The sequence below is a fragment of the Rhipicephalus microplus genome, chromosome 4, assembly GCF_043290135.1.
Source record: "Rhipicephalus microplus isolate Deutch F79 chromosome 4, USDA_Rmic, whole genome shotgun sequence".
NCBI classification, from domain to species: Eukaryota; Metazoa; Arthropoda; class Arachnida; order Ixodida; family Ixodidae; genus Rhipicephalus; species Rhipicephalus microplus.
The window spans coordinates 227,693,384-227,720,128 of record NC_134703.1 but is presented as its reverse complement, the minus strand read 5'-3'; the positions used below and the strand labels follow the sequence as shown (position 1 = coordinate 227,720,128).

Genomic DNA, 26,745 nt, shown 5'->3' with positions numbered 1-26,745 from the left:
CGACCCATATCCTTGACCTCACCCTGCTGCAAATTATTAGAACACATAATTGCTACACAAATTGGAAATTTTTTGACTCAACATTCAATCCTGACCAATTTTCAACACGGCTTTAGAAAGGGATATTCGACAGTGACGCAACTTGTTACAATAATCCACTCATTTGCACTTAACCTGGATAACAATAGGCAAACTGACATAATATTTTTGGATTTCAGTAAGGCATTCGACAGGGTTCCACACGACAAATTGATCTTGAAACTTAAACGTATTGGCCTTCCCGAGATCCTTGTAAACTGGATTGCTGACTATCTAAATAACCGTGAACAGTTTGTTGCTATTAATGACCAGCGTTCGCAGTCTCTACAGGTCACATCAGGAGTACCCCAAGGAAGCGTCCTAGGGCCATTGCTTTTTCTTCTATACATAAATGATATTGTAAATGTCATCACCCCTTCTGTACAAATAAGATTATTTGCAGACGATTGTGTTTTGTTCCGGGTTATTAACTCTTTAGATGATCAAAATGAACTTAACTCAAACCTTCATAATATTCATCTGTGGTGCAATGAGTGGGGAATGATCCTTAATGCAGAAAAGAGTGTCTGCATGCGTTTGACACGTAAGAAAGTTCCACTAAATACTACGTACCAGCTTGGGTCTTCAACTCTTAGAAAGGTTACAAGCTACAAATATTTGGGCCTAACTATAACTAGCAATTTGTCCTGGAACATGCATGTAGACAACATATGTTCAGCTGCCTTTCGGAAACTTGGTTTTCTAAGACATAAACTGCGTACCTGTCCTGCCAATGTAAAGCTTCTTAGTTATTATTCTTTTATACGACCTAAACTGGAATACGCCAGCATTGTATGGGACCCTTACACTAAGCTTAATATTAACAAACTTGAGCGGGTTCAAAGGAAAGCTGTTCGGTTTATATATTCAAAATACTTACCGTCGGATTCACCTTCCGCGCTGATGTCTGCAAACGACATTCAGACCCTTGAATCCCGCAGACGCGAACAACGGCTGGATTTCCTTCAATTATTACTTAATCAAAAACTCGCAATCGATTCATCGCCTTACTTATCTTTTCTGTCAACAAGGAACACACGACATCATCATCCCAATTTGCTATCCCCATTTTTTGCGAGAACCGATGCCTTTATGTATTCTTTTTTTCCTCGAACAGTGTCGGACTGGAACAAGTTATGCGACCCACATTCATTGTAACATATGTGTAACGTATTGTAAAGTACGACGTATGCAATGTATTGTCGTTGTTTGGCGTAAGTTACTACTTGTGTTGTGGAACATAGTGTAATGTAGTGTTGTAGAACCGGGTGTGTTGTTGCTTTGCATATTGAAGTTTATTGTAGTGTATAGAGCGAAGCGTGATGTTATTACATAACGAAGTGTATTGTAGCGTGTAAAACAAAGTGTGTTTTTCGTATGATGTACGTCATTACGCCTGTGGTATACGTGACGTGCCCTTCCTGCTTGGACCACTTAGTGTCCGCAGTATGTATTAAATAAATAAATAAATAAACAAGGGGCAGCGTTACCACTTTATCTTGCTCGAGCTTTTTGCTGGCCTCTTCGAAGGGCTCCAAGAATTCGGCGACCTCTGTCAACAAAGGCTTATTGATGTCTTCCAAGAGCACATTTACCCTTGAATCTAGGAGGTTCTCCATCGCATCGTACTGACTTAGCTCAAACTTGGTCATGGCGAGCTTTGAATTCCACTGCGTACATATCTCCTAGCACACACCGTGTGGTAGCTGGCTCATCAGTCCGCTCTGTTTTAAAAAAAGTCACGACAGCTTTCACTTTCTGCGGTAGTTCCAAAAAGTCGGGAAGTTCGGGAAGTGCGACATGTCGAGAAGGGCCACGGTCGGGAAGCGTCACATGTAGAGGAGACAAATTACGGACTATAGAAAGCCAGTAACTAACACAATAAAAGCATCAGTGCACTCTGCCGAGTTACAACACAACATCCAAAGCTTTCTCTTTTTTTTTCTTTTTCTTTTTCAGTAGATGGCGACACGGGTCCCACGCTACACACGCAACAGTTCCTTGCATGAAGTTTCTTATGGGTGGGCCGCGGTCTGCGCATGCTCCGCTTAGCCGGGTGTCGCCTAGCAACAGAGGCCGTCTTTACTCTCTTATTCTTCTGCGCTTCTTTCCGCGCGTGCCTCTTATTTCTACTCACGCATGAGGAGTTATCAAATCTCGCAGAGGTCGCTGCAAGGTGGCAGGGCCTTCATTTTCGGGATGGCACGAATTACACGCGCCTGCACCTTAAGATGCTTCAGGTGTGCGCCCTGTCAAGACAGTTACGAGCTTGCGATGTCAGTGACAAGTTATATCTCCTTAATTCCCTCACTGCCCAAGCGAAAATTAATATGACGCTTTGAAGGTGATTTACGGATTACAATTTGACAAGAAGGATAGCCACATACAATTCGGCATACACCTTTACAGGCGCAACGAAGAACGACAGTAATAAATATCTTTGTTTACTTGTAGATTGCATCAAATGTGTCAACCACAAATAAAAAAAAAAACGAAATCTTTGTTACTCCCGCAGCCTGAAGCCCAGGCCCGACCCCGGCCCGTAGCTTCAAGCACGGGCCTGGCCCGGGCCCGCCCGAAAATGCTTCAGACGGCCCGGCCCAGCCCATGGGCCGGGCCGGGCCTGGGATGGCCCGGGTCCATGCAGTGCTCTACCGTACCTTTCACTATCATCATCAGAATGCCCGAGCAGTTCTCTTTCAGCCTGTGCTATTCAAATGTGCAAAAGCCCTCTCACCATCATTGCCTGGTAACTGTTTTTCATGTCGAGCTTCACCACCTTGCCATTGTTTTTGTCAGGCAGCTCTACACACACACTTGTTACACAGCTGTTTTGTGGCCTTTTGGTTGGTAATTAAACGTTCAAGATGAGCTCCGGAAGCAGTACGAAAGGAATGCTACGACAGAGTGGAAAACGCGATGCGAGTGACTTATGGGACGAAATCGCCAATGATTACTTGGATATGCTTCACTAATGCTCGAACATTACGCATTGTGCGACAAGGTAGCGTGCACGTGAGCTTAACTGACTACTGATAATACCCACACTCTTTGTCGTGATAAGAAAACGGCTACGTGACCGAAAATCTTGAAACAGCATATGCGAACGAATGTGAAATATGTGTATTTAATGCCGACACGTTGTAGTGCGTAAGAATGATGAGCATGCTCAAGAGTTCATCTTTCAGTAGTCTAGGTGGCCATATTAGGATAGATCGCGCTCTTCCTAAAATATACGTGCCCTGGTTCTGTAATAGTTCGTGCTTGCTTTTTTTTTTTCACGCTCATTGGAACATATTGCGGTTGCAGCTATATACAGTGGAATCTCGATGAGACGAATCTCACGGGGTCACGGAAAATATTCGTATTAGCCGAAATTCGTATCATCAAAACAAATAAAACTAGCTAAATTAACAAAGAGTCAGACGTGAACTCATCCAGGCACAAGTACGTAATAAGCATTTATTTCTTGATGAAAAAGTCTCTGATGTCCTTCTACCTCTTTTTCTTCGCCAGGTCACCTAGCAGACTTTGACCGAAAGCATCACAACGCCTGCATGTGTCGTCGCTGACTTCATCCGCGGCCACAGCGCGCCTCAGAACGTCGAGCGCGTGCAGTGTTTCAGCCGGCGGTGGTGGTCCTTGGGGACTCGCTTGCTGGATTTCGGGCTGACCGGTCGCGAGCTCGCGCGCTCCGCGCGCTTGCGACCTCTGGCGTCATCGTGGCTCTCGCCGACTGGGCTCGCCCTACGTCACCTCCTGCCGCTGACGACCTTCCACCTCCGATGACAGTGCAGCTCTGACTTACTGGACTTGCTCTACGCCATCCACCGACGCCGAAAGGAGCTCTCGCAGGTGCGCCCCGTCCTCGGACTCCAGTGACCGTGCTTCATCTTTCCTATCTCTTCTATCCCCTCATCTTGTCGTCGCTCGCTCTGGCTCACCACCTCACGTGTCTTCTTCTCTTCTCCTTCTTCGGCTTTCCTACATCTTTACTCCTATCCTTTTTATTCCTCCTCACCCCCATCCCTCGTGAGCTACTGTGGCGGTGTCGCTCACTGAAGCAGACAATAACGGGGCTCACTTTTCTCTTCTTTTCCCTTTTTAAGAGTCACTTCGTCGGTGGTGGTCCTTCGCCGTCGACCACGTCTATGTCATCGCCATCATCATTGGAATCGGCAGCCCCGCACATGGCCTCCTCAACAATATCTTCGACCGTGCGCGCACCACTGGTGGCGAGATTGTCATCTGCTGTGTAAAAATCATCAGATGTGCCCTCTACGTTGAGCTGTTCCCAGTCCTCAATTGTAGGATCCTCCGGCTCTGGGGGCACCTCTTCTGGACTCTCGAAGAAGCCGCATTTGCCGAAGCAGTTTGCTACGGTAGTCGGAGTTACCCGATCCCATGCCATAGCTATAAAATGGATGGCGTCCAAGAGGCTTATTCTCAGGTCACCTTCGTCCTTTTGGCCAATTTTTGCGAGTAGGCGACGCACAAGAAGGCTCTTAAAATGGTGCTTCACATTCTTAATAATTCCAGCGTCAAGGGGTTGCAGGTGCGTTGTCGCATTTGCGGCTAAAAAGACGAGTTTGACGTTCTGAAGCGTTACTTGCCTCGGGTGGGCGGCGCACTGGTCAAGAAAAAGAAGAATCATCCGACTCTTACAAGCCATCCTCCTGTCAAGGAGTGACAGAAACTCTTCAAATAACGCCGCCGTCATCCACGCCTTTTTGTTTGCGCGACAGACGCACGGTAAATGACTCTCGCGCTTGAAGCACCGGGGCTTTTGAAACTTTCTAATTACGGTCAGCTTAAGCTTTTCCGATCTGTCGGCGTTACAGCACAAGAGCACAGTAATACGTTCTTTGCTTTTTTTGCCTCCTCTGCATGCTTCGCCTTTTAAACAGAGGCTCTTTTCGGGTTGCAGGTTAAAAAAGAGACCTGCCTCATCAGCATTAAAAACATCACGAGGCTCATACCCTGCAATGAGTGATGGCAGCTTCTCTAACCAGTTGCTGACAACTGCCTCATCAGCTTTTTTCGCTTCGCCGCAGACGCTTTTGTAAACGAGAGCGTGCCTAGTCTTAAAGCGCTGCAGCCACCCACCTGAAGCCTGAAATCCGTCGATATGCAAAGCAAGTGCAAACTCGTCGGCTTTCTCCCGCAAAACTTTGCCATCGATATTTACGCCAGCTGCGGTTACTTCTTTAAACTAAGTCAGGAGAGTCTCTTCAAGTTTCACGTGCTGAGCGGTCTTCGCTTGCTTTGCGTTGACGTTGAACGAAAGCACGTTTTTCATTATGGTCTCTCGCTGTCCAACAACTGTGCTCAGTGTTGACGTTGCAAGGCCTAGCTCTTTAGCCAACTCCGCCCCCTTTCTCTTAGGATCCTCATCGACCTTTCGAAGGATGTATAATTTCTCCTTAAAGGAGAGCGCTTTTCGCTTGCGAGACATAGCTCGTTGCGACTAGGCAAAATGGCGCAAACACAAAGAACGCGGCCCGAAGCACAGCACTGCAGCCACTCCGTCCAAGGCCACGCAGAGAAAGAGGAAAAGCACAACAGCAACAAAAGCATCACTGCTCCAAACTCGTCGTGCCTTGCCCCGCGCAGTCCGTGGCGTCCGCGCCGCCGCACCCAAAAAGAGAGGGAGAAAGAAAACCGTGGCCAGCGCCATCTCTAAACCTAAACCGAAATCAAAGGGCGAAAGCGGTCTCTCAGGTCTCCGATATTGCGCACGCCGTGCGCCGATGTTGGAAGCAGCCACGCGCTGCTGGCAGGCACCGTTGGCAAAATGCCAAACCGGCAGTGCAGCGCACATTCCGGCGCACGACTGAGCGCTGTTCTATTTCGCGGCCGTCAGTGGGGCGGCGTTCATTCATATAAAACGACGCAGGCAGAAAATCGATTCGTAACCAACGTACTTTAGCGGATTGCAAAGTAATGGGGCTCGGCAGGGACCACAGAAAAATTCGTATCATCCGGAAATTCGTATTAGCCGTGATCGTATCATCGAGATTCCACTGTACACAGCACAGGTAGGCAACTCACATGTTTATGTTTACATGCATTTTTACACAGCACAGGTAGACAACTCACATGTTTACATTTACATGCATTTTTACGCAATTTTTTAAGACTTTTACCACTGCGAGTTTGCAAAATACAGTCGTATCTCGATAATTTGAACTCGTAGGGGCCCGAAAATTAGTTTGAAATAAAAGAAGTTCAAATTATTGAAAGCTAAATGAACAGAGGGCTCACCATGCAGTGGCGCATGTGCATTGAGCTAATACACGATGGGGAAGTTTCAGAAGACTCACATTTCTTCACAAATCACAGGACATCTGTCATTAATTCAAGTAATCGGTTATGCATGTCTACACACACTTGCCTTGCAATGAGTCGATCAATTTTGCACACAGCTTGCAAAGTGAGCCTACTTCGGCTTCAGCATTTTTCTGGCAAGAGAAGTTGCACGTGGCAATGTCCAGCGCCGACACTCTCTAAAGACGACGACCACAACGCCTGCATCTCCACTACTACCTTCTGCACCAAAGCCGCAGCGTGTCCAACACGTGACGAGAAAGGAGGAGTGTCTCTATCCGGAGAGAAGCAGATTGGCATTTAAACAAAAAAACACTCCCCAGCAGCGTTTTTTTTTTCTCTCTTCGCGGGCAGCGTTGAAAGGAGAAGAGCCTTTACGTGGCAGGGACAGAAAAGGAAAAAGCGTGGCACAGGCGCGTCGCAAATAGGCATTTAAGAGAGAGTAAACATTCTTACGCAGCCTTTTCTTTCCTTTTTTTACCTTCTCGCACTGCATTAAGGTGTCGGAGATGCAGGCGCGGGATTGGTCATGATGCTGAGAGCATTTTCAGAGTGCCGTATGTTCGAATGAACCATCGCAAGTTCTTGCGCCTTCAAATGAATAGGCATTTTTGCCCGTTTCAGTTTCAGTTTATTGCTTTCTAAGCAAAACGCTACAACATCAACATATATACAGGCAAGGGTCCTATACAGGCAAGTTATATACAGGCAAGGGTCCCAAAGTAAGAAACTATGGTGGAACCCCTGGTTAATTAAACAAATACAGAACATAATGATTAATGCAGCAAGTGAACGGAATGTGGAGCAAGATGAAAACAAATGACATAAGGGGTCTACAATTATATCACTGGAACATCAAAAAGTGTACCGAAAGAGAACCAAGTGTACAAGTAAAGAAAAAAAAATTCGATTTCAAAAGAGATATGACATGAGACACTTAGTTCAGAGATATTGAAACACACATAGCTTTGACGGGACCCAAGCGCCAGTTCTATATAATTGTAAGTTAGAGTTAAGCGGGTTCGAATGAATGAGATTTGACTGTAATGAATGATTTTTAGAGACTGCTTGAGATTCGTTGCATCAATATTTCATATTATCTAGAGCTGCAAGTTACCACCAAAGATCTCCAAATGCACAATTTTTTGCGAGAATTCAGTTTTCGCTACCTACCTTTTCTGTTGCCATTTTGCATCGCCAATGGTGCTACTAGCTACAGCTGTCGGTTGCTACCAATTCCTTAAAGTTTTTTGCAGCTAGAATAAACTGGATCATGATGAAAATTTTCAAAACCTTTTTTGTTTCTATAAAAATCCCAATACGACTTGGAAGCTACATAAATAATTTTTTTTGTGAGCTCCCATTTCTGCTTGAAAACGTTATGAAGTGTGTCCAAAACTGCTGCTGTCACTCAAAATATTTTTCAAACAGCTCACCGTGAGGCTCAGCAGAACCAGCATGGCCAATGGGTAGCCCAGGTTTCTCCTCCAAGGTGATGCCAGCTGCTGCAGAGCTGCAGATGCAACCATGCATCAGTCATCGGAATACACTAAAAAACTATTTACTGACGCGACTCTTTGTAGCTGCACTAGGCGGTCTCCCCAAGGCAACATATTGAGAGGCAGACAACATAATGAGAGGCAGAGAAGCCTCCTCAAGTGCAGCACGAGCAGCGCTTGAGGAGGACAGAAGCCCGAGTGAAAGGACTCCTTTGGCGGTTGACGAGCTCTGTCGTCTACTAGAGTTCTGCGTCTCCAGTACGTACTTCTCCTACAAAAGAACTATTTTCAGGCAGAACAGTGGAACCACGATGGAAGCTTCCATCTCCGTCACGATGGTAAACCTGACCATGGAGTACATAGAAGTGAAAGCACTTGGCTCCTTCTAGCTGCGACCCAAGATTTTTCTGCGTTATATGGATGACTGCTTTTGCGTCATTAAAACGGCTGAAGTTACAAACTTCCGACAACACCCAAATTCCGTGCACCCAGCCATACAATTCACGACCGAGTGTGAAAGCGACCACTACCTGCCCTTTCTCGATGTCCAGGTGGCAAAAAAGCGCAACGGCCTGGAGTTCTCCGTTCATAGGAAGCCAATGCACACTGGCCGCTACCTTCAATTCGATTCTTCCCACCCCACCTGCCACAAGACCTCGGTTGTGACCACGCTACTCGAGAGAGCTAGGAATTTATGCTCTAATCACACCGAGCGAAAGAAAGAGGAAGCCCGCGTAATTGCTGACCTCAGAAAAAACGGATAGCCAAAAAACTTCATTCGAGCCGCCACCCGCTGCGCAGAGCAACAGAGGATACGAAAACCACAATCAGCCTTAATTATGAGCCCCCCGAAACGTGCACCGGTTCCATACGTTCCGGGAATCAGCGAGATCTAGGTGTGGACCTTCAAGGAGGGAGGGAGTTCGCATCGCACACATGCCTTCGTGTACGCTGGGTCGCCTCCTTCCCCGCCTGAAAGACCGGCCAACAATAGACAGGAGCCCCGGTGTCATTAACAAAATTCCGTGCGCTGAGTGCCCTTCGTCGTATATCGACGAGACGAAAAACCAACCGGAAGGACTGAAGCAACACGCCGACGATGTGCGGAAGTTCTACAAAGAGCGCAGCGCAGTTGCCGAACATGCTGAGACTTTGGATCACAAAATAAATTTCGAAGCGACGGCCATCCTTGCAAGTGAGCCGAACTGGAGGAGAAGGTTGTTACTCGAGTCGTGGCACATACAGAGGACAGCCCATAATATCAAGCGCTCTCTCAGAACCCCTCCCCCAGTGTATTCCCACGGACTGCGCTCCACGGCAAAACGAGGGAAAGAAAGAGGGGGTCATTAGCTACCCCGCGAGTGCTTTGAAAACCCCGCTGCTACGTAGCCTCCGCAGCCACCCTTGAAGAAGGAACCAAGTCGGTTCCGAAACGTCGGGTTTCTTCAAAACTTTTGGTTGGAGTCTGAATCATCTCCCAACAGGTCACTTGTACAACTGCAGCGGTAATCACAAAACTGAGAGTGGATGGCGTTTTAGATCCCAAAATCAAGATGTGATTGTGAGAGACACCATAGTGAATTTGGACTAACGTGCACCGATATCATACAGTATATCAGCGTTTACCATTTTTGCCTTCATTAAAATGCAACCATCGTGGCCGAAACAATACTTCTGAGTCAGCAGCTGAGAATACTAACCACTTTCCAGAAGAAAACAATGAAAGGCAGGACTTCGAATGAACACAAACCATGACACGGACTAACAACCAAATGTATTTAAATCTTTCAGCCCATAACCGTATTATAGACGTACATTTTTTCCCTGGTAAATCTGGTGGCAAGTTTGGGGTGCACCTATTACGAGGGAAAAAATTTCCGAGAACTTTATTTCCGACTACAGCATATAGTGCTGATCAACTGAGTCCCCGAAGTCACGACATCTGCACTATCATCAAAATAGCTCAAAACCTGTTGCCCATGCAGTCCCCGATGCGGTGTGCTTACATGCATTTAAATTTATCAAATTAACATTCACGAACTCGCCTTGCCAACTGAATCAATATGAAAAAAAAAACACGAAAAGAAAGCCCCATCGCAAACATTCGCTAAGTATGTTTCAGGCCACCTAGGTTATGCGCATTATCAGAATAAAAGTTTTGTGGGCTGAACGGCAGCAAATGTTCATTTCACGACCTCGCACCCCATATCCAGACATCACAAACAAATCTCGAACCACCATTCGAGTGTTACAAGTGCCATCTTTGCCCTCTCTCCTTTAAGTACAGCCACCATAAAGAGATTCTGTACAAAACCGCAACAGCTAGTAATTGCCTGCGACTGCTACCGAAAAGCTCATTAGGCTAGTCTATGATTCAGCATGTTGTCGCGAGAAGTTTGTACAGAACAACATGAAGATTGGGCGTCAAAAAGATGTACTCAAGCACTGATCCAAGAGAAGCATGCGTGATTCGATGTTTAGGTTCGCGGTCGGGAAATCAACGACGAAAAAAGTCTGCCGAGCTTGTGCAAGCCTGCTTTGTGGCAGCGAAAGGGAAAGCTCATGACGGAAAGCTGAAAGTCTCGTAAATTTGCGAAGTATCAAAGACGATAAAGACGACACTTTTTCTGACAGGAACCTCACAGTGCGCTTGATGAGGACGCCATCACACGTTACAAGCACAGCGTGCACGGCCGAAACCACGCCGGCTTGCTCCAGTTAATTGAAAGGGTGTCGAATTGGAACCATGCAACTACAGTACAGAACTACTGATCACGGCCAAGTTCCGGTCACACAGAAATAGAAAAACCCCGATTTCTCGGGAGCAAACTGAAGATGCACCTATTATGCGAGTTGACCCGGTACATACTTCACTATAAAAAAAAAAAAAAAAACGGATTATTCCCCTGCGCCGAGGCAAACAAATAAATAATGGGACAGAAATTCTAACTCCTTTCGAAAGAGGGAAATTAAGGGGAGGATGACAGATGCCTCCCCGCATAATAAATACGATACATTTAAGACAGGAGCTGAATGTGTTCATGATCATATTTTGACAGGAAATTGTGGGCATTATTATGTTGGTCGAATGAAGTGGGGTACTAATGATCGCATGTGAAATAAGGATCAAAAACAAGCTAGAGATAGTGAACTGTTTCTTCATTGTAATGATTACGATTGCCAGCTATTTTGAAAAATTCTACTTTCTTCTCAAACTACCATGATAAATGCACAAATCTGATTTCTGAGGAGTAACCTATCTATAACGGTGCATGCATTAGCCTTGTGTCGATTTTCCTCCTTCTGAAGGTGCATTTTTTTTTTCCTCTACGCAGGCTACAGGCTACTTAATCTACTTAATCATTACTTTTTCTGCTATTACGTGGTGGCGTACCTATGAGAACTGAAAGAATAAAAAACACTTGGTAGTCAGTGCTGTGCTTTTTTCTTCCCCTCCTTTTAAGGCTCATACACACTGAGTGTGGAGCGGCCAAAGTGGCGAGGCGGCAACGCAGAAAGTGGGAAACCTCCTCTCTGGGCGTTGAAAGCGAGAGAAAAACCTGGTGGAAAGGCCCATCGCTCCCCGACCAATTTTTTGCTGCCCGTCGAAGCTCACCGCTTTGCTGCAGCCAATCAGAACACCCCGCTGTAGAGGCGCTATGGTGTGCATTTGAGAGACGCATTGCCACGTAATAGCGACACATGAAGAAGAGCGCAAGATGCCAGCGTTTTCTGCCACGCGGCCAGCCGAAGTAGGCGTGCAGTCTGAATTGGTTCACGCACTCGCCACCTTGCTGCTTCGAAAAGCTCACTTGGTTGCTTTGCCGCGCCACCTTCAACGTGAAACTCACCAGCCAACCAGCCCGAAATCGTTACCTATCATAGGACTGGATGCAGCAGAGAAGCCTGCTCAGACTGGCGGCAGAAAAATTATGCATTCTGGCAAGCTTTCCCAGCTCTAGCTGTAGACCCAAGCTAGTAAAACAACCCCTAAATCTATATGAAGATCTCTACAAGTGCACCACATATATTTGCCGGTATGCATATATTTATGACTAAAGCAATGTCACTAGATGCAAGATGAATGAAAGAAGGATAGAAAGGGCTCATTTTTTGTTAAATAAAACCTAATCAATGCTACCGAAGATACTCCCACAATGCCATTCATACAAATACAGAAACGTGGAAGGAAAAACAACTGCCGCTGTAGTTTGACTGCGACATTATAATGCAAAAGTCGCAGGTGCGGTCCCTGTACCAGCGGCAAAGTTGTTTCGTCATCCACTCCTTCATAAAGTTTAATACGATAAAAAGTATAGGCCAACCAGGTTTAACTGCCCCCTGAATAAAGGAAAGTACAGCCTACAGGTCTTTTTCTGGAGTTTCGATTTTGTTGCTCGAGGGGCAGCCACAATAGGGCGTATGATGTTCTCATGAGTGGATAGCGAGATGCAGCCCAAAACACACAAACAGCGCTTTTGTAGTTGGAAGCGGCTGTAATGAACAGGGTCTCTCGGTTCCTAGAGGTGTTCCAGCTTTAAAGGTTGCATTTGACAGTTTCAGTAAAGTATTGTTCATGCACCCCTCAGCAGAAATGCAGAGTGCCATGCCAGTACAGGAAAGTGCACAGTACTCACGTTTCTTCTGTGGAGATAGGTTTGCTAATGGCTTACCCTACAAAGCGACCAGGAAGGGATGCGACAATCTTGACTGCTGTTACGCACGAAAACGCAACAGCTGGGTTCGTCGACTCTTCGACACGGCGCAGAGATGGCACTCAAGGCAGGTTGTCAACAAACACGGGTTTATTTACCCAAGATACAGCATAGCGTGACAATCATAGGCTTATGGGCTGGCTGAGAACTCCGCAAGACCGACCGAGTGTACGCTTGCCGGCAGGCACTAAAGCTATCACACAAAGGGCGGCAGCCGAGCACGCATATGAGAAGTCGCCTGCTAAAACAGCGAGTCCACCTCTCGTGCAGGCCAGTGTGTATCTGCTCGGCGGCGGTTACGCACTAAGTGAACGCTAGCTACCAGAAGAGGGGGCTCACAAACGGCCAATCAGGATCTGCGGAGCATCGGTGCTGATAACACAGACGGAGCACATGCTCCGGAGTTTCGTTTGTCGCACCACCACCGCTAGCTGGCTTCGAACTCCCATACTTTTGCGGCTTCCAGGACGACACCAGCAACTGGGCCACCATGGGCAATGCTCTCGAAGTGTGGCACGGCCATAGATTGCCTCCAGAATGCTGCTGTGGCATGACACTGGTGTGAGAATTGAAGAAGGGGACCCAGACCCGATTGTCTGGCTACATCGAAGGTCAAAGGAACAACTGAGCGAGCCAGCGCCCGTGGCTCATGCTCATGCCCACCGCCTCCTCTTGCTCCTTTATTTGCAACACACTTCCGCGGCCGGCGAATTTGAGCATGTTTTGAGAAAGCTCTGAGTGAGTATGCCAAAAGGTGTTAACCAGCGACAGAAGGGCTTTGCGAGAGATGATGAAGCTGAGCAAGGTGGTGGCTTGTCTTGCAGGGGAAGCTGTCCATTCAAGCTATAGTGTTTAGATGACTTTGCGGTGATGTTGTTTGATTTCCTTCATGTTTCGTCTCGAGAACGGGTGCGCTTGCTTCTCTGCTTGGTGCTGCTGGTCACATCGACACGATGCCAAAACTGACGCTAGTGGCTTTTCCGCTTCTTACGTCGCTTCTTGTAGTATAATGAGTCTGACTTTAGTCTGCTCTTGTAGACTCGCAAGGCTTGCTGATAACCAGCGTTATTCTTGGGCTGTTGTTGGCGTTTCATGTCAAGCCTCTGCAGGTGCTGCGCTAATATGCTCCACTTGACCGCTTTGGGTGTCAGGTGGTCCTGATCCTGTGCCTAGGTCCCAGGTGCTTCCGATCGGAAGGAAGAATCCAAGGTCAGCGACGATTCTTCTTGGTTTGACAAGAATGATGATGATGCCAAATGACTTTGGTTCGGTCGGGCAGTGACGTCACCAGGGGTGGGAATCTCGGCAAGTTTTGAGGACAGCAGAGGTTTGTCCACGTGCTCTGTTGCTAGTAGTACACTGTTGGTGTCAGCTTCGACACCTCGAACGACGATGCGCAACAAGCTTACGTTTATGGGTGCAAGATTTTCAGCCATGGTGGCGTATTTGGTAGCATCATTGCAGGAGCCGCCCGACAACTTGTTGATCACAGTGCATCCCACTTCGCAAGAGTCCTTGTTTGCGCCGAATCCCTGCATAATGTGCATGGCGTAGTGTTAGAGCTGTGCGGTGTAGCGCTCGTACATCCAGCACAGGTTTCTGGTGTCAGGCGCGATCTTGTGGTATTCGGCGTTGTCGTAGACGGTCATGGGGTGCAAGTACTGAGTTGAGTGCAGCTCGTAGCAGTGGTGCTGCTTGCACTCATGATCATCGCTTTGCTGGGATTTAAGGGGAGACGAACCGGAGACCCTATCACCAGGATCAGGTCTGATGCGCATGTGGGAAGAGAAGTAGGGCTCCGTGTGTTGCAGTTTACGAAGCAAGTCTTGGAGATTCATGGTGCCTTGCGACAAATAGTACATGTAGTTGCTCTCTCGATGATGGAAGTAGGACTGCCTTCGCGAGCTGCAGCTCACACCCCAGAGACCGGGTCCTTGTGGTCGATGCCCATGGCACAGCTGGGGTTTTCCGTAGACATCGAGATCTCCATGGCGCACCATGTGAATGAGTCTCTGCACCAAAGCGTCGTAGATCGCGTGGAAAGTGGCAGCTCTTTCGGCGTGTGCTCAAAACTTGTTCGTGTTGTGGTTGGCGTTGAAGTCGGGAGGCCACTGGAGGGCGAATTCGTCGCTTGCTTCGACGTCGATACGCAAGTAGTTCTGAAGCCAGTCAAAAGCGAAGCCGCGGCCTGCGGCGATGTCGGTGCGAGAGGAGTCGTGAAGCCGGTCGAAAGTGAAGTTGCGGCCCGAGAAGGGGTGGTGGTAGACCATGGTGCGTGATCTTGTGCCGAGGCGTTGTTGGTACTGTGTGGGTGGGTCGTTACATTGTTAATATTGCACAACGAAGTTAAATGTCTTCCTGAGAATTGGCGCCATTGCAGGGTTCTAGCGGAGGGGCAATCATTGGCGAAGTGGTTTCGTTTAGTGCAGCGAAAGCATAGCTTCTCTACGTGAAGCCTCTTCCGCATTTCTTCCACAGGAAGTTGTGCAGAGCAATCCTGAACAGTGTGTTTGTGAGAGGTGCACAAGACACAGGGGTGCGAGTACAGAGATCAGAGTAGAGAGATAAAGAGTACAGAGTACAGAGATAAAGCACCAGTGGAGGACAAGAGTCGCTGTGGTGTCCGCGATTCTCGCTGCAGAGTTTGCTGGCTTGTAGACGACGCCAGTTCCTCGAGACAGCTTTTTCCCTATACTTCCACTTGAACTTTGATAAAAGTCATCATGTCTTTCACTTGTTTCGACTGGGCGTCTTGAGGTGCTATGGCCTTCTCAGCTAGCAAGCTCCTTTTTGCCATAGCCGATAGAAGATACTGAGGTCCGGAGGTAACGCCTTCAAGAAGACGTGCCGCAGCATCGTGCAATACTCTCCTGGAGACACTCCAAGACCTTTCAGAACGTTGACGCGGCAGGTGGTTTCATCGTAGAGATTTCGTAGCATGGTCACGTCGGCGGTGCTTTGTGAAGTAGTTCGACTGACAGCAAACTGTCAAAATGGTCATCGACTAGCATGTTGCGATGGCGGAAGTGGTCCGACTGGATTTCAATGGCGACGTCATAGTTCACTTCGGTCAGGCGAATACCTCAAATGGCTGACTTCGCTGCCCCAGTCAGGTATGTCAATAAGTACTGGAACTTGTCAATTTTCGGGATTCAGTCGTTGTGGATGCTTGCTTGGATCTGGTCCCCAAATCCTTTCCAGTCGTGTTGTTCTCCAGAGAAACAAGGGATTTGCAGCTCGGGCTGTGCGATGCGAGAAGGCAAAGCACAGATCACCCGATCTTCGTATTCGCCGGCGGTTGTCAAGTCTGCCTAGAGGTCCTCACCGTGTAGTGCAGCTTGAATCTCCTTGTCGAAGCTGATGAGCTGGACGTGTTTCTCTACAATGTTGATGAGCTCCTAGAGCCTGTGAGCAGGGGTCATCGAGTCTGCCAATAGGGTGTTGAGAGTCGATATTGCCTTTGTGATGGCTGTCTGGTAAAAGCCTTGCTGTACACGGTGTTGGTCCATTGTTAAAAGTCGAGGGCCAGACGACCGGGAGGGTTTCGGCTCCAGAACAAAGTGTGAAAAACCAAGAAGGGGACCCGAGCCCGATCGTCTGGCTACATTGAAAGTCAAAGGAACTACTGAGCGAGCCAGCGCCTGCGGCTTATGCTCGTGCCCACCGCCCCCTCTTCCTCCTTTATTTGCAACAACCGGTATGAAGGCGTGCAGCAGCAGTCCTGGGCAGACTGGAGCGCCAAGCTCATCGCTGTATTTGAACGGATGGACTCCGACCTCACTGCCACCACCCATTCCGACCGCGCAGCTACTGAAGATGGGGCTCTAGATGGGGCTCTAGAAAAGCACCACGACGAGGCAGCTGTACTGTGCACAAACTTGCCCTCCCTCGGAGATCGACTTCATGAGGCGCCGTGGCCCCCTGGTACAGCTGTGCCCTCTACACTCTCCACGGACAGCTTTCTGAAGTGCCCTGTGGCAATCATAGACACAAGCAGCCGGCATACTCCTCTGCACAGACGCCCGACTCCGCATCGCCACCTGTTACACAATACCCTTGAAAGAGCTTAAGACTGTCTATAAACCACAGCAGACGGTGAGCCAGCCTCCAAGCTGGACAGCCCCAGAAAGCTTGGATCCATTGATACGCCGCGTATGATTGATATGCTGCGTGATGACTGCGTGTCAAAGCATTGAAGAGAAAACTAGGGATAGGCAAAAGTCGGATGTATGCACTAAGGGACAAAGAAGGCAAAATAACTACTAATATGGATAGGATAGTTAAAATAGCGGAGGAGTTTTACAGAGATTTGTACAGTAGCCGAGACAACCACGACTTTAATACTATAAGAACTAGCAGTATCCCAGATTACACCCCACCAGTAATGATAGAAGAAGTCAGAAAAGCTTTGGAGAGCATGCAAAGAGGCAAAGCTGCTGGTGAGGATCAGGTAACATCAGATCTGCTGAAAGATGGAGGACAGATTGTGTTAGAAAAACTAGCCACCCTGTTTACGAGGTGTCTCCTGACGGGAAGAGTACCAGAGTCTTGGAAGAACGCTAACATCATCTTAATACATAAGAAAGGAGATAACAAGGACTTGAAGAATTACAGGCCGATCAGCTTGCTCTCTGTAGTATACAAGCTATTTACAAAGGTAATTGCTAACAGAGTAAAGAAAACATTAGAATTCAATCAACCAAAGGAACAAGCAGGATTTCGAACAGGCTACTCAACAATTGACCACATTCATACTATCAATCAGGTAATAGAGAAATGCTCAGAGGTATAACCAACCACTATACATAGCCTTCATAGATTACGAGAAGGCGTTTGATTCAGTAGAAATATCAGCCGTCATGCAAACACTGCGGAATCAGGGCGTAGATGAAGTATATATAAACATTCTGGAAGAAATCTACAGGGGATACTCTGCTACCATAGTGCTTCATAAAGAAAGCAACAGAATACCAATCAAGAAGGGTGTAAGGCAGGGGGACACAATTTTCCCAATGCTATTTACCGCGTGCTTACAGGAGGTTTTCAGAAGCCTAGAATGGGAACAGTTAGGGATAAGAGTCAATGGAGAATACCTTAGTAACCTGCGCTTCGCCGATGACATTGCATTGCTGAGTAACTCAGGGGACGAATCGCAACTCATGATTACGGAGTTAGACAAGGAGAGCAGAAAGGTGGGTCTTAAAATTAATCTGCAGAAAACGAAAGTAATGTACAACAACCTCGGCAAGGAGCAGCACTTCGAGATAGGTAATAGTGCACTTGAAGTTGTAAAAGACTATGTCTACTTAGGGCAGGTAATAACCGCAGAGCCGAACCACGAGATTGAAGTAACTAGAAGAATAAGAATGGGGTGGAGCACATTCGGCAAGCACTCTCAAATTATGACAGGTAGATTGCCACTATCCCTCAAGAGGAAGGTATATAACAGCTGTATCTTGCCGGTACTTAGCTACGGAGCAGAAACCTGGAGACTTACAAAGAGGGTTCAGCTTAAATTGAGGACGACGCAGCGAGCAATGGAAAGAAAAATGGTAGGTGTAACCTTAAGAGACAAGAAGAGAGCAGAGTGGACTAGGGAACAAACGGGGGTTAAGGATATCATAGCTGAAATCAAGAAGAAATGGACATGGGCAGGGCATGTAGCGCGTAGACAGGATAACCGCTGCTCATTAAGGGTAACTGACTGGATTCCCAGAGAAGGGAAGCGGGTTAGGGGGAGACAGAAAATTAGGTGGGCAGATGAGATTAAGAAGTTTGCGGGTATAAATTGGCAGCAGCAAGCACAGGACCGGGTTAACTGGCGGAACATGGGAGAGGCCTTTGTCCTGCAGTGGACGTAGTCAGGCTGATGATGAATGATGAATGAATGATGACTTTGGCTCCCTCACAACCAGCCCGAGTTATAGCACGTCACAACAGCTGGTTAAGCCCACAGTCAGGAGCCACATCATCGCTGGCCACCCTCGCAGTCATTGGCCGAGTGCGTGGATGCTCGTCACTTGCCGAGTTACGTCTCCCTTAACAAGCCTAAAGTGCCTACTCTGCCTGAGGAGGATGTCGTCAAAGTCATGCCAGTGCAGTTCATGGTTGCTCCTGAAGACAAGAAAACTGACCAGGTTGGCTTGATTGCATGTGACACATTGGCAAGAACCACCACTTCGACCACCAATTCGACAGCGTGAGGCAAGAGCATGACTTGCCTTATAAGTCCACGCGTGAAATCTATACAGCGATGTCACAAATGTCTTATGATATAGCTCGTTGTATCTTCACTCGCCCTGAACAGCGCATAGGTCCCCGCTCAGTGTGGGCAGTCGCAGTACTGTAATCTGGATTACCTGCAATGTCATCCAAGCTGCGAAGGGGTAGTCCTCACGATGGTATGCGAAGCAACCAATGCAATCACTCTGCATCAGCCAGTATGACCTGCTGGGTTTACATTCTGCAGGTGACTATTCACAGCGTAGACGCGACCTGCAATGGTCACCTCGACGCAGCCAACATTGTCCACCACAGTACAGGACAGTTCAACAGCACAGCTCGAGGCGTACAAATGACCAACCACCACGGCGCTCTCAGTGCCGCCCTCCAGAGACCAAGCTACGTGCGCTCGCAGTCATGGACGTGTGTAATAATGATGAGCTGTAACGATGCTTCGGCCCTCGCACTTGGCCAGCAAGATGAGAAGGAAGACGAAATTAGATAAACAACAAACAGCCCAGCGAACGGCCGTTGTCGCTCTGTCTCATGCAGTCATTACAATATATGTATATATTGTGATGACGAAGATGACATCAGGGTATGGGCGCGTGGGCAGTTTGGGAGGAGCAGACGAAGACGCAAAGAACAAAATAGAACAGCTTGCCCGAAGAACAGGAGTTGTCTCTGTATTGCTCGTCATTACAATGGCACAGTCCGACAAGTGAACCCTATGGATGAAGCCGCGTGTCTTCGCGGGTCATCAACAGCATGGGTTGCTCCATCGAGGAACACCGTTCACGCTTCCTTAGAGATAGGGCCCAGACCGCTGCTTCAGCTGCCCTCACACCACTAGTGGATGGCGTCCACGCCTCCCCTGTGGTTCTGCTGCACGACCTGATGGACACGCTGCCACCGCTTCACGGCAGAGGTTCGCGCGGGGGGCTCCTTGTAGTGTCTGAAGAAAGACTACGAACATTCGGAACCATGTACTCGAATCCCTTTTATCGTGAAGGACACCGACATAATACAGGACAGAGATGCATATAAAACACTTCCTCTCAGGTAAAATGAACAGAACGAAACTTAAATTAAAATGACATCACAGCGTACTCCCTTCGTTAATTTAGTAGAAGTGTTCCAGGCTTCAATGACTTATACGCAGTGTGGGAGCAACAAGAACGAGAAGTGTTGTATTCACGATTGATTACAAGTATATATAGCTTTGATTGACTGATTGATAACAGACCTGTGTAATACTAGGCAGTTCACAAGACAATCGATCTGGGAGCGCATGCACAATGGGACGATACATCTTCACACGGGATAATGTTAGAAGTTCAGGGTAAGATTTGACACTTGTTTGAAATCTGTGTCATAGTGAAGACGTCTTAGTTGTTGCTTCTGCCGGGCTGACAGCCTTGGTACTGCTTGCGGAGGCGTAGACTGTGCTCTAGACTCTGGAACCGCAATCGTTCCTTGAAGTGACAACGAAGTTGCAGACGTCTGTGATGACGGCGATCTTTCAGACGTCATCAAAAAAAGTTCCCTACTCTCTGAATTGTTTTCATCTAAGCACGTCCGGAAAAATTGGTGTGTGGCTAGAAGGTATTGTCGATTGCGTCAAGTATCTGGTTGTCCTCTTTAGTGACGCGGAGGATCTCGGTGCCACCAGGTTGATGACTCGAGCCTTTCGGTCCCATGTGTTGCCTCATATTCTTACTATGGCATCTCTCTGAAGTTATGAGAGGTTTTTTTTTTTTAACGATCGCCGAGTTTGGTGCCAAAGAGGTGACTGGGGCTCGACTGGAAGTCGGGCAGTTGTGCACGCAGCCTTCTGTCTTGAAGCTATTCCCCAGGAGAGCGACCTTCTTCAAGGGGAGCCGAGCGGCAGAAGAGTAACCCGAGCCAAAAGTCCTCCCACATTTCACCTGCTTTCTTCATGATCTTTTTGATGATTTGGATGCCCTTCTCGGTGACACCATCGAACAGCATCAAGCTTGGGCTTGAGATCACATGCTTGAAGTTGTATGTGTCTGCAAACCCGGTAAATTCATGGGATGAAAACATTGGATCGTTGTCGGTGCATACTTCCATTGGAATTCCGTACCGTGCAACAATTTCACCTGCTTCCTTCATGATCTTTTTGACGATTTGGGTGCCCTTCTCGGTGAGACCATTAGACTGCAGGAAGCTTGGGCTTGAGGTCACATGCTTGAAGTCGTATGTGTCTGCAGACCGGGTAAATTCATGGGATGAAAACTGTGGACCGTTGTCCGTGCATACTTCCATTGGAATTCCGTATCGTGCAAAAATTTTGCTAAAATTACTTATGACAGTAGCTGTTATTGTGTCAGGTAGCTTCTGGACTTCTGGGAAGTTTGAAAACACATCGAACACGCGTAAGTAGGTGTCCCCGCTGTCCAAAAAAAGGTCATGGTACCAGGCATCTCCTGGAATAGGTCTGGGTAACATCGGTTCACTAGGCTGCCTATATGCATATTTTTGACAAATTACCACCCCCTTTCACCATATTTTTGACATCCCCTCAGTTCAGGCCAGAAAACCAAGCAGCGAGCTCTTTCTTTGCCCTTTATCATTCCTAAAAGACCTTTGTGAATATGAGTGAGCATCTCAGCTCTCATGGCCTTCGGAATAACCACATTTGGTCTCTTCATCACTATGCCTTGAACTTCGGAGAACTCGAGAGAGATTCGTTTCATCGCGCCAGTGATTCCTTTGCCATTTTTAAGGCAGCAAGTCACTCTTTGCAAGTCGAGATCAGCTGCTGTTGCTTCTGTTAGTCTGTTTAACATTCTCTTGCTCACCAATTCTGAATCCACATTCACTGCATGTACGTCAACGTCATCTGTGAAGTGATCCATGCAGGGTGAAGAGGCTGGCGATGATCTTGATAGCATATCTGCCAACAGCAGTTGTTTTCCTGGGATAAAGTAGAGAATATAATCGTATCTTAATAAAGCAAATTGCTGCAGTCTTGGTGGCATGTTTGCAATGGCTTTAGAAGAGATAGCTACCAAGGGTCTATAGATGAAATGAAAAAAATTTTCATACCCAAAGGCTATCGCCATTGCCTTTTTACCTATTTGGGCATATCTTTGTTCCACCTCGATCATTATTCGTGATGCATAGACAACCAGATACCCAACTGTTACCATACTGCCGAACCAGGTCTGAGCCCAGCGCATTCATAGATGCGTGAGAAGAAATCTTGATTTCTCGGGTCGGATCAAATATGGCTAAAAGAGGCACAAAATTCAGTATACGGCAGAGAGCTTGCCATTCAATAGTAGTTTTCACCGGCGTGCCGGCTGAGTGCCTGCGCTAGCCCGATGTTCCGAGGGCGCAAAACTGATTGTTTATATTCGAGATGATGTCGCTCTCGCTCCTTGGAGTTTATCTTTTCTCTCCTCCTCCCTCTTATATTTCTCTCTTCCCCGTACTCTCGTCTCTTTCTAACCCATCTTTCTCTCTTTCTCTTTTATTGAGAATACGTGATCGAGAGGACTACGGCTCCTAACAATGCCGACTGACTGTTTGACCTCTTGGTGCAAACGTAAGCCGAATGTATGCAAAAAAAAGAGCCGAAATATTTCACGAGACAGTGCCGATTTCAACGCACACATGTTTCGCTACGTCCGCCATCACTTTAATGTTTGCCGTCACATTTGCCTGATGCAGAGCTCTTGGGGCAAGCTTTGAGGCCCCTGCTAAATTTGAGAAATATCGTCCCCAACGTAAAACCGAAATGTGGTTTAGGTTTCGCGCATGCACCGTGGCCTTGATGCTATTTCTTTGGAGCCCCAAGCATTTGGGGCCCCTATTCGAGGTTTCCCTATTGGAGAGCACTCCAAGCACGAGCAGCGCTGTGACTAAGAAATAATAATTGGTGAGAACGAAGGCGCTACAAGTGTCTGGGTGTGTTGATAAAGTAATTTACGATGCTGAGTACTTCGTGTTATATAGGAGAGCTGAAAGCCGTCTCGTCAGAAAAAATCTTGATTTCTCAGGTCAGATCAAATACGGCTAAAAGAGGCGCAAAATTCAGTATACGGCAGACAGCTTGCCACTCGTTAGAGTGGTTTTCAGACCACTCAAAGATTGTGTCTTTCTTCAGTGGGCTTTGCAGTAATGTTGTTTTTTTCTGCCAAGTTAAGTATGTATGTGCCCAAGTAATTAATGACCCGGATCATTCTATGCACACCAGCCTTGTCGATTGGCTTAGGCATTTCGCGTAACACCATTGTCATAGAAGGGTTTGGACCTATTCCATTTCCGCTGATTGTGTCTCCCAAGAAGTCAATTCGAATAAAGTCAAATATACACTACTAAACGTTAGCCCAGCCTTCTTCGCTAGCTGAAGAACTGTTCAGAGGTGGTCATCGTGTTTTGCACTCGTGCTCCCCCACACCAGTGTGTCGTCAATATATATACCCACGCCTGGGGTCTGGTCAAACATTTCATTCATAGTTTTTTAAATACTTTTGGCACAGAGGAGATGAGGAAGGAAAGTCTCAAGAGCCTATAATGCCCGAACGGAGTTCTAATTGTTCATATTCTCGAAGTGGCCTCATCAAGAGGGATCTGATGAAAATGCAAGCACACGTTGAGGCGGCTGAAAAATTTTGCTTCTGTCAGCTCACCCTCAATATCTTCTCTTTTGGGTAACTGACTCTGCTCTCCTTTTATGCATGCATTGATTCGCCTCAGTTCAATGCATATGCGAATTTTGCCATCCTTTTTTTCTTGCTGTGACAAAAGGGCTTACCCAGTCCGCTGGCTCGCTGAATTTAAAGATTATGCCTGTGCGTTCCATGCGGTCCAACTCTTCTCAGAGTGGCTCGCCTAATGCCAGGGGAATACGTCGAACCGGCTGAACTATTGGCGTTGTCTGCTTCTGCAGGACCGTGTGGTAGGGGCGGTCAAAGCAGGCGATACCTTGGAACAACTCTGGTAACTCTTTCACAATCTGGTCAGTACTGTTTGCCTGTCTGAACAGAACCCACAGCACACGAAACCAGCTCTAAAGCCTCACTTGCGGACAACCCCAACATAGCCTGGTTGCTCTTCCTGACAATAAAAAAGTTAATCTACTCGCGCCGATTGTTCACAGCCACTGGTAGTGTTGCTACGCCTACATGCTTGATGACATTGCCGATGGGCTTGTCCTCAAATGCATCTTGACCTTGAGTCTCTCAAAAATGGTGCGAGGAAGCAAGTTGGCTTAGAAGCCTGCGTCTACTTTCTGTTCCAACGCGACTTTGGCGTCAATAAGCCAATAAGCTTTGTCGCCCATGCCCACATCAAGAATTTGAAAATCATTGTGTCCGTCACGCACAGTGCTTACTTGAGCACCCTTCCTACTTCAACAAGTAGAAAAGTGATTAGCGCCACCGCACGAAAAGCATATTTTCCCGAACGCTGGGCACTTGCCTCGTTCCTGAATGAGGTGCATATTTCTTGCACCTTACAGATTTCTTCCGTTTTGCGCAATGTAAGGTCCTTCACCTTCAGCATTTTTTTCGCAGCTCTGGATTAATGGTGCCGAAAATAATCTGGTCCCTGACCATGGAATCAGTAAAGTCTCCGAAATCGCAACTTTGGGCTAGCTTCCCGAGGTCCGAAATATTCAAAAAGCTCTCCCTCATCTTCACACCTTATGCTGAAGACATACCTCTCATGCACCTCATTCTGGTGTTGCTGACAGTATTCTTCAGACTTTTTCATCGCTGTGGCAAAATCTTCCTTGCTTTCATTTTCCGAAAATGAAAAATTGTTTTATATCTTTAGAACGTTCTCTCCGGCAATGGTGAGCAGGAGCGCAGTCTTAGCTGCCCCTGAGCTTGGCTCTTTTGTAGTCTGCATTGCCTGCAGGAACAGTTCAACTCATTGCTTGAACGAGGCCCAATTCTCCGAGGTATTCCCTGAGAGTACTAGCAGCTGCCGTGGCTTCACTAAATCCATTTCATCGGTACATTGTTACGCCTCTTTTAATATGTTATTGCTTGTGCGAACCACTTCTGACACCGTGTTCCAGGTCTCAGTGACTTGCACGCAGCGTGGTAGCAACAAGAACGAGAAGTGTTTCATTTACGGTTGATTACAAGTATACATAGCTTTGGTTGACTGATTGATGACCGACACGTGTTACGTTAAGCAGTTAACAATACGGGTTGATCCGGGATTGCATGTGCATCCAGGCAATACAATGGACACCCTGCCACTGCTTCACAGCAGAGATCTGCACGGGCTCCTTGTAGTGTCTGAAGAAGGACTACGAACATTCCGAACCATGGATTCGAATCCCCTTTATACTGAAGCACACAGACATATATACAGAACAGAGATGCATACACAATGCTTCCTTTCGGGTAAATTGAACATAACGAAACAGAAATTAAAATGACATCGCAACGTACTCCTTTCCTTATTTTAAGACTTTAGTGGTGTAGTAGATATAAGAACAATGTTAACACAACATATTTACATAATGTACACACGAACTACTTCTATGTGCAGTCCTTCACCCATGTAGGAGGTCCCCGACGTCGCTGCGGTTTCCCAATTGGTTGTGTGACAGCAGGCTGAACTGGCACAGGCTGAAGGCTGCGGTGCTTGCGACCCAGAAGAAGAAGCTGGGAGAATGGAAGGCCGATGAGTTAGCACTTCGTAGGAGTAGAAGTGGGCACATCACGAGAGCTCGTCACAGCACGGTTGTACAGAAGTGGCAGCATTTCAGCGGAGCACCCACGAGGATAACATTGGCTCTATTGAGAGACTTTGGCAAGCTCTGAGGCATGACAGGTCCTACCATCTCGCACACAGAATGAGGAAGGCCAATGTTCCTTTACAACTTTTGTCACCGGTGCAAAAACACTATCTCGCCTGAAACGAATGGCCAGCTTCCTGACACGAACAAAATCCCCTACTGTGATTGTAGTCTCCTTGGCATCTCTTTTGACCCGCATATTGGTTGCTGCTTTGCTGCTGTTTCTTTGTCAAAAGCTGGTGCTGAAAAACCGACCATGTTTCGCCTTGTGAAAGGCATCCTACCATGAAGCAACACTGCGGGTGCAACGCCGGCTGTGGCATAGGATGTGCACTTATGTACCCCCAGATACTCGGTGACAGCTTGGCGGAACGTTCGTTGCTCCAGAAAACACACTTGCACATAGTTCTTAAGTGTTCGATTAAAGCGCTCGACTTGGCCATTAGCCTGAGGATCGAAAGCTGATGAATGAGACAGGCGAATGACTCAATTGCGAAGAAATTTTGTAAGCCCACGAGAAATAAATTTTGGCTTGTTGTAGGTGACTATCTCCTTCGAATAACCTTCTCGTGAAAATACGCCTGTTAAGAATCACTTGATTATGCTTGTGGACAGGCTACCACAGAAATAAGCTTTTAGCCATTTGGAGTGATAATCCACGAGCATGATTATGAACCTGTCACTCTGACGTGCATGTTTCAGGGGGCCCACGATGGCAATGTGAATTTTCGCCAAGGTCGCTCAGGCTCCGTGGGTGCTGGATTCTCAGCCTCGCAGCTTGAAAAAGCAATGAGCATGGCCTGCGGAAGAGTCACACCTTCAATATTCAATTACAAGGCCTTAATGCCATTGTGTCCAATTACGAAAATGCCGTGACGAATGACAAAAAACAGAAGTTGTGCCTTGCGACCATTCAACATCAGCCCAGAAACAGCCACGCACAGCAATAGCATGGTTTGAATAATCATGCAAGGAAACACATGAAGCAGGAAGAAGTAAAATGCCAGAAAAATGTTTAGAGAAGGCTTCCTCGAAAAGAATTGAGACAAATGAACTTGAGCTTACTAACCGAGTCAATCTGACATTAGAAAGTTGCACAGGAATGTGAACCGCATCA

At 47.3% G+C, this 26,745-nt stretch overlaps 1 protein-coding gene across 32 annotated transcripts in view; it reads right to left on the bottom strand.

The window, feature by feature from the left end:
• lili (LMBR1-like protein lilipod) overlaps window positions 1–26,745 on the bottom strand; it is a 742,764-nt gene that overhangs the window by 226,731 nt on the left and 489,288 nt on the right. For 28 of the 32 annotated variants that reach the window (XR_012895090.1, XM_075894063.1, XM_075894067.1 and 25 more), the window contains 2 exons: window positions 25,387–25,494; window positions 7,842–7,918 (listed from right to left, as the gene is read on the bottom strand). Coding sequence is in view for 31 of the 32 variants with exons in the window: in XM_075894063.1 (XP_075750178.1) it covers window positions 7,842–7,918; window positions 25,387–25,494 (185 nt within the window). In the remaining variant the exon portion in view is untranslated. The remainder of the gene's footprint in view (window positions 1–7,841; window positions 7,919–25,386; window positions 25,495–26,745) is intronic. The other 4 variants (XM_075894083.1, XM_075894069.1, XM_075894059.1 and 1 more) reach the window with 1 other exon arrangement.